The sequence below is a fragment of the Anas acuta genome, chromosome 6 (genome assembly GCF_963932015.1).
Source record: "Anas acuta chromosome 6, bAnaAcu1.1, whole genome shotgun sequence".
Classification (NCBI taxonomy): domain Eukaryota; kingdom Metazoa; phylum Chordata; class Aves; order Anseriformes; family Anatidae; genus Anas; species Anas acuta.
Window position 1 is genome coordinate 27,834,638 of NC_088984.1, and position 8,508 is coordinate 27,843,145.

Here is an 8,508-nt window from a genome sequence, read left to right on the forward strand (position 1 = left end):
GAATCAGAACTCTGACTACTCTGCACTGCAAACATCTCCCTTTCAGGGACATGTTGATGTTTAGGATTAGGTGATTGTTACAGTCTGTTAAATGCTTGTTATATATGAATGAGGTGATAGCTGATTATTAACAGAAAATCAATATCTTGTTAGGTAGTTACTGTGTCCAGCTGCCCAGGAAGGGAATGTTCAGTTGTCGTAATTCAAATTTATGCAGAAAAGCAGGGAAATAGAGTGAATGAAAATTCAAGGGGTGGGAAGGCTTAGAGAGCAGGAGAACTTGGAAAGTAGTACAGTATTTCTGGAAACTTATGTTCGGAATATAAGGAAACTTCTTGAAACAGCCTTCTCAGGATGTTGCAGAAAAATCTCATTTCACAGACTTGACTCTGCAAGGTAGGAGAACTGAGTAGGCAAGATCAAGGGATTAGTGGAGGAAACTGGCTTTTTAGCAGCAAGAAAATTACCATAAGAATGCTAATGTGACTTCAGTTAATACTGCTGATAGCCAGGAAATATGTAGTAACAAGCTTCTCATAGTTATAGCTGTCTGTCAGGGTGGGCATCAGTGTCTTCCATGTTCCTGATTTTGCAGAGTTGAGACTTTCGTGTTAAAATAAGTCTATGGGTGAATATTTCCACAGTGCTGGTTCAGATTCAGTTTTTCTGAAGTAAAGGTGTAGAATTTCTGTGCAACAGATGTGGGAGAAATGGAGAAGTTCAGGCTGAAGAATTCTGTCAGACTTTTAAAGTTAAGGGGAACAAGCGGATTGACTAGTTTCCTGTGTGTGCTTCTATCTTTTTTTTTACGGCTCATCACTTTCTTGTAGTAGCTTCCACATTTAACTTCAATTTTGTTAATTCTACGTGTCTCAAATAATCTGTAAAATGTTTTTGTCCTTCTTATAACTACAGTCCAGAATTACTGAGCCGTTCACATACTCAGACACTGGAAAGTTTGGAATTCATTCCACAACACATTGGTGCCTTTACCCTGGAAAAATATGAAAATATCAAAAAATATTTGATAAAGGTATTGTGACTCTTAAAAGCTCAAGTAGCATGTTGGCAAAGCAGGCCAAATTCATTTACTTGTTTAAGAGCTTCCATCAATCCCTTTCATTTATGTTTATAATCCATGTTTATATCGATTCATATTTACTCTTAACTTCGTAAATAATTGAGTTTAATCCATAACTAAGACTAAAATCATTGTGCATCTAATGGATAGTACCTCAGTTTCTGCTGAGTTACTGTTTTGATTTTTATGCGTTGGATCCTAGTAGAGCATGATAAAATGCTTGCTGAGTATTTGATGTTAGTTTTAATAGTATTGGACAGATGACTTGTCCAAGTAGTAGCACAAATTCCTGATTAGTCTTGATTCCTTTATGAGCCTGTATTCAGCTAATACATAAATGTTATCATTCAAGTGTTTTTATATCTTATCATCACAAGTGTTTAATTAAAAAATCAGCAAACTTTATAAAAAATGTCTGTCATTTTTGCTTCAAATTATGTTGTTGGATTTCTGATCTGTCTTTAGTTCTTTTTTTTTTACAGCTTGTCTAGCATTGACCTATCTGACTATGCAATTAATATTTCACATCAGGCATGTGATACTCCTCTCCATCCATTGGGCAAGCTGGTGGAAACACTGGTAGCTGTCTACAGAATGACCTATGTTGGAGTAGGAGCTAATCGACGATTACTGCAGGAAGCTGTGAGAGAGATCAAGTCCTACCTCAAACGCATCTTCCAATTGGTTAGGTAATAAAGACTCTAAAGTCAAACTACTGCAGAATTCATTGAAGATATTGTGTGTACTGAATCAGTCTAGTGTTTATGTAGTCCAAGTATGCCAACATCTTTACTCTGTTTTGGGTGTTAGTTATCTTTTCTTAAACTTTTTAAGGAGTCTTGCATATTATGTCAAAAAAAATCTTCACCACAGGGAATTACATCCTGCATTGTTTTTTAAAATACACCTAGAGAGAGTTCAACATGGATTTCCAATTTAGTGTCTGTCTTCACACCATGAATATTTATTGTTCAAAAGGTATGGAAGAGCAGTGATAACACAGAATTGCGGAATATTCCACTGAAGTTGTTAGGAACATGGCTCATCCATGTTGATATGAAGTGTTTGCTTAGATTCTTGAGGGCAATTAAAGCATTAATTGGAGTATTTTTGCTCTCATTACCAGAATCCAAATTAATAACCATTAGATGTACAGTATGATTTACCTGGAATAAAACTTACAAAGACCATACCCTACAATGCCAAAGATACCTTTGCTACTCTGACATCATCTCCCTTTGGTCAAGGCTTCTATTATCTATACTGTTTTAGTCTGCTGTGTTTTCTTTCCAAACGTCTCCTCTAATGCTTTATTTTGTGTAAGCTTCTTTATGTCTTAAGTTGCTATATGTATTGCCATTTAGGTTCTTGTTTCCTGATCTTCCGGAAGAGGGCAGCACAATCCCATTTGTGGCAACAGAGACGAAGGGAAGGCGATCATTCTGCAGTGGGAAGTCTGACTCCAGATCAGAATCTCCTGAACCAGGGTACATAAAGGGCAGGGAGGGGTGGTGGTGGCTGTGAACTAATGAAGGCCTTACCTTTTTCCCATCCCTTTCAAGAAAGAGTTGTTAACAGAAATGAAGATAAGCACAGGTTTAATTGATGGATATAAACGGATGGTTTTCTTAGTTTTGATGACAGATTTGGTTAAGTGAACTTCTGTGTGTTGGCTGCAAGCATTTCATTCCTGTTCCATGTGATGGTTCTGTACTTAAGCCCAAACTTGCTTTTGTCTTTTGGTGGGAAACAAGCTCAGACTTGGGCCTGAACTTCAGAAAAATATTTGGTGTTTGAGTACTGGGCTAATGCAGGTCCAGTGCATGCATACTGCATTGTAAAAGTGATGTGGACCTCAGCCTTGAGTCCACCATTGTCGTGTCCACAGCTGCCTGAGCTGTGGGCAGTATGAGGAGAGAGGGATCAGCAGAGAGACCCCAGTGAGCTGTGCAGGTGGTGTTAGTAGGTACCCCATGTTCAGCTTTTCCTATTAGGTTTGCAGCTTCATGAATTCAGTAGCTACTTGTCATTAAACCTCACTTGTTCGTGTGAGTGTGTGGAGCTAGGTCAGGTACCTTCATGGGTCTTTGACTATTTTGTAGATTATGATTTGAAGTTAAGCTATCAGCAGAGTGGCTTAGAATGAAGGCAAAATGATTAGCTTGAAGATGCAGGTCCAATTTGAACTGTAATGAAGTATCCAGCTGTTATGTTCTGTAGGTCAGAGATACAATGCTCTGTTTAAAACACAAAAGAAGCCCAACGCAGTTGTGTGTTGTGGTTCCTCACCACCCTCAAAAGATGCCTTATGTGTGGACTGTAAAGTAAAGTTACTGTTAAGTATTTCTCAGCACATATACTACTTGATTGATTTTTTTTGTTTACTGTATTATCTTTCCTCATAGAACAGGCTCACACTAAACTAAAGGTTTGTTTTAATCGTTAATTTTCTTCATCCCATTTTTACAGGTGCTTCTTCTTAAAGTCTTTCTCTTGACCTCCATCTCTATTTTTTTTAGGTATGTGGTAACCAGTTTTGGCTTGCTGCTCCCTGTATTACTGCCACGGCTCTATCCGCCTTTATTTATGTTATATGCCTTAGACAATGAGCGTGAGGAAGATATTTACTGGGAATGTGTTTTACGTCTAAACAAACAAAATGATACGGCTCTTCTAAGTTTTCTTGGAGTGCAAGCGTGAGTATGTTTCAACAACAAAGCAAAACTTAAAATAAGACTATAGTATGTAATTAGATAAAGCAAATTAAAAAAAAAAAAAAGTTGTCCTGAGTGTTTTTCTCTGATAAAAATGTATCTAGCTATATCTTCAAGCTAACTACTGTGGCGGAGAGTATGAATCAAAACTTCCCTCTTCCAAAAAGGCAGGGAGAGCAGGAGGAAGGAAGATTGGTAACACTACAAAATCAGGAGATATTTCAAATCTAGCTATCTTTCAGCTATCTCAGTTAGATGTAGTTCTTCCTGCTGGAAGAGTTGCTTTCTCAGAGAAGAATATGCTGGCTTCGTTTTCATGAGGTGAAATACACTGTAAGACCAATAAGCTCTTATTTCTGAAAAGATTGTGTTGGGTTTCTTGCAGGAAATTTTGGCCAGGAACTGTGTCCATCCTTGGTGAGAGTAGAAAGGTACGTTCATTGGGCCTTAGCTTATTGTGTGCTTTGCCTAGTGCTTCGTTAAAGAATCTGAGATAATAACGGGTCAAAGAACTTTCAGCCAACCCTTCTGCTGAAGAGATAATATTTTATCTTGATCCCTAATATTTTTTTTTTTGCTACTTAAAAGCTACATCAGTATTTTCTTGCAATAGCTGTCAGTCTGGCTTTGTTACTTACTGTTTTACTCTGAAAGAAATTCTAGTTCAGGAAGATGCTTGTAACCGTTTTGCTTGGACACTGATTGCAGAAAAAGTATGAGAATAAATGTCTGTCAAGGAAGTTTTCAAGGTGTTTAGGAGTTGTACCATTATACACTTTCTGATCATGAGAATTGAATAATTTCTATTCAGTCATTACCTTGACAGTGGCTGAACACTGGTATTAAACAGTAGTAGTAATATGTTATTCAATCTCTGTGCTCCGGTAAGAGTGATTTTAATAATCATTCAGAAAGTCATTGGCTCAGTCACTTACTAAGAGCTAACGTTTATACTTTTATGTTTGCTCTAAGCCTTTGGGTCTGTGATTATTGACTGGTATGACTTTCAGATTTCAACTATTCTCCTGTTAAGGTTTCCTCCTGATTGTTAATGATTAAGATTCACCGATTCTTAGTTCTCCTTGGCCATGAAAATACACAAAAAGTCTCTGATTCTCATAATATATTCAGTGTTGGGTACAGAATTCCCAGAACGTTAAATGAAACTCGTACAAATAATACGTAGACAGATAACCTGGATGACTTCAGCTTGCTGGCATGTTCCCTTCTCATAGCACTTTAAATCTGAAAAAGGCTTTAATGGGAGTGTTGCATGATATGCTGCTTTTTCCCCATAAGAGTGGGTTGCTAACCCTGAATGACCAATCTTCTCACGGTCACACAGGTATCATCAAACACAAAGGATGCCTGCTTTGCCTCTGCAGTTGAATGTTTACAGCAAATCAGGTAATTCTCTGAAGTTACTTTCAGTTATTTGCTGTTTCTGCTATAGTGGATCTACTCAACTGGTTCTTTATCTGTCACTTTTTTTGTTGTTCACCTTGCTGAGGTCACCTTGTAGAGGTCAGCTAGAACTTTCAGAGTTCCTCCTACAAGTGTTACAAATCGTCCCAATGGAAACACAGTATAGCTGTGTAAATGCCAGTACTTGAGAAATGTCTATAGGACACCACTTAAAATCAAAAGCAAGAAGATATCTAATTAAATATGTGTGTGAATATTTGAACAGTTATGACAAAATGACCTATGTTTCAGGAGGTTTCCGTTTCTGTCAGCTGACAGAATTCTGCTGTAAGAATTGAAGTAGAAACTGATATTTTCTTCTCTTCAACAATGTTTAACCAGCTTAAAACTGTGAGGACAGTCCTGCTTGCAGTGGTGAACCTTGAGCCTGTGATTATAGCCTGGGGTCTATTATACAGCCTTTGCAGCTGTTGTGGCTGCTGTGCTTTGATTGATCTGTGTTATCTTCTTGGGTCAGGGGCTAGCTAGCTAGCAAACTGTCTTCCAAATTTAGATGCAGATATATAACTTCTTATTGTTAGTCTGATTTGCTTTTGCTCTCCAAACAGTACAACGTTTACCCCAGCTGACAAATTGAAGGTGATCCAGCAGACTTTTGAAGAGATATCTCAGAATGTACTTGAGAGTCTTCAGGAAGATTTTCTGTGGTCCATGGATGACTTATTTCCTGTTTTTCTCTATGTGGTGCTACGAGCCAGGTAGGTGCTAGCAGTGGTATCAGACAATAAGCTGAGCATAGGCTGTATGAGTACTCATTTCTATTAAATACTCCTACTTCTCATTATAGGCCTAATTATTATCTTTTTATAACTTAGTACATTTTATGTTTTGGTTGTTGGCTTTGGCCTGAATAAATTTTAGAGAGTTAAACTGAAATGGATGTGACCTCAGAATAAGGCTAGGAAAAAGCATAGTTTTTGCCCAGTGTTGTGTAGTCTTCACCTTTTTGTTTTTTGTGTCTCTCCCACCATGTACAAGGATAAGGAATTTGGGGTCTGAGGTGCACTTAATCGAAGACTTGATGGATCCTTACTTGCAGCATGGGGAACAAGGCATCATGTTCACTACCTTGAAGGTATGGAAATTATTCAGGGTTATTAATTTTTTTCTTGGTTGCTTAAAGTTGCTTAATTCCTAATGATCAGTTTGGGAAAATTCTGTGAACATTAGGTTTTAACTTTGATATTCTGGTCACTGTTTTAATTAGGATGAACAACGAAATTTAACATAAAGCTTAGGATAACAATTACAGAAACTGTGAGGACAATGGTGCAATTTGCAAATGTACTTTATTCAAATGTCATACAAGGTGCTATTGACTATTCTGCATGCTCACTTGTATCATGTTTGTCCCCTGTGACTTAAACTTTATTCCAATTTTTATGAAAGGAATAAAGTGATTCCTTGGAGATGAACCATTCTGATGATATTTAAGTCAAATACCACATCAGGATGACACGGGAATTCAATTTTGCAAGATAAATGGAAAAAAATACATGATCTAAATTCTCTACATTCTAATTTGTATTCTTTTCTTTATAAGTATGGAAAAGGGGAGAGTCTTCTCTGGTAGTAACCCATTGTACAGCTAGGACCTCTGTAGTTGAAAGTAAGCTCTTTTGGTTCATGAAAACTGTTCAAACAAGTGAGTTTCATGACAAGTCAGGCGTGTGGAGCTTTTCTGTGGAGTTGTTTCAGGGGAAGGCTGTTAAACTGCAAAATGAAAAATCACAAGCTGAGCTGCTAGCTGAATGTTGTTGTTTTCTGTTTGTACAAACTGGAAATAAAGTTTGGTGCAGAGTTTTCATCCTTGTAACAGTGCTGCAAGAAGGACGGTTTGAATTGATTAAACTTTGAGAATCTCTTTATTTAGTAGAAACAATCTTACTTGGTGTTACCTGAAACAATTATATGAAGTTTCTTGTCATGGCTGACCAAATGCATATTTGATCCAGCATTAAGGAGTGGTTAGCTATTAGCAACAGGTCAGATGTAAAAGTTAAGGTCAGGGCATTTATCTAGGTGGTAGAAGCTTTGCTTTTCAGTCTGTGTGTTTTTGAAATGTATGAATCTGTGTGTCCTTGTAGTGTAAGAACTACATTTCATTGTACACTTTCATTTTTGGGTCCTTTTATCAAAGGGTGAAGAGAGTTGTTAGCAGAAAATTAACTTCACCTTAGCAAAGTCGGGAACCAAATTACATAGAGTTCCAGATCATGCTGTATTGCTTCATTAGGAGTTGGACATAATTTGTAACTTAAAAGCTCCTGTTCATTTTGCTTGTTTACTGCATCAGAAAATGTTTTACAGTTTTACTGTATTGTACCTTCTTCCAGAAGGCCTAGTCCTCATTTTTTCTCCTATCCAACAAAACAAATAAACATTTTTGTGTATGATGCTTTTATCAGCTTGCTGAAAACTAGAATATATGCTAAAATGAACTTTGTTTTAATTCAGGCATGCTACTACCAGATTCAACATGAAAAACTTACCTAGACCATCGTTTACGGCCTGGCTGTTTGGGTGGAACTTCACTACAACTACTTCGTTTCCCTGAAATTGCACTTAAAATAGAGAACACTGTTGCAGTTCTCTTGTTACAGATCAACATACTCAGTTGTTATTTTTGAACTTTCAATTTTAAGATTGGAAATATGTGAAATGTTGATGAAGACAGAAGCTTGGTTTGTCGAGTACTTGCTAAGAGATCTCTTCCTATTCTAACAGATCACTTGCTCCTTTTAAATTAACAATAGTACAAAAAGGCATGGCATCTACATAGAGTACATGTGAAAGTCTGGACCGCATGGCTTCTAAAGCAGTAGGTTTATTTTTGTTATTCCTGGTTTGTCAGCAGAGATGTTTAAAGAGAATGAGTTGCACCACAGAACCATTCAGTCTTCCTGAATTAAGTTTTTAGGTTTAAGAATAGAGACATGTTAGTATTTATAATGGGCATCCTATAGTGTGTTTTGGCTGTAAAGATTTTGAAGCATCTGTTCGGAACAGTTGCTGAATGCAGTATTAATGTGCTGTTTTAGAAGTAATCACACTATTATGGACTTCCCCGTTTACTAGAATTATAAATATAGAGGCATTCACCATGCTTTCTGTTAATTAAATGAATAAAGAGGCACTGACAAATTCAAATTTTGGCACTGAATTTAAATGTTCAATCTGACTGTGTTTAGTTCCATTACTCTGAGGTCTAACGACAAACTTTCTATA

General features: G+C 37.0%; 1 protein-coding gene across 5 annotated transcripts in view; it reads left to right on the plus strand.

The window, feature by feature from the left end:
• Positions 1-8,430, plus strand: part of ALS2 (alsin Rho guanine nucleotide exchange factor ALS2) — a 115,369-nt gene extending 106,939 nt beyond the window's left edge. For all 5 annotated transcript variants that reach the window (XM_068686010.1, XM_068686009.1, XM_068686008.1 and 2 more), the window contains 9 exons: positions 916-1,033; positions 1,613-1,770; positions 2,446-2,568; positions 3,601-3,777; positions 4,181-4,226; positions 5,141-5,202; positions 5,829-5,978; positions 6,259-6,355; positions 7,738-8,430. In XM_068686010.1, the coding sequence (XP_068542111.1) occupies positions 916-1,033; positions 1,613-1,770; positions 2,446-2,568; positions 3,601-3,777; positions 4,181-4,226; positions 5,141-5,202; positions 5,829-5,978; positions 6,259-6,355; positions 7,738-7,776 (970 nt within the window). In that variant the 3' untranslated portion in view covers positions 7,777-8,430. The remainder of the gene's footprint in view (positions 1-915; positions 1,034-1,612; positions 1,771-2,445; positions 2,569-3,600; positions 3,778-4,180; positions 4,227-5,140; positions 5,203-5,828; positions 5,979-6,258; positions 6,356-7,737) is intronic.
• The last annotated feature ends 78 nt before the right edge of the window (positions 8,431-8,508 follow it).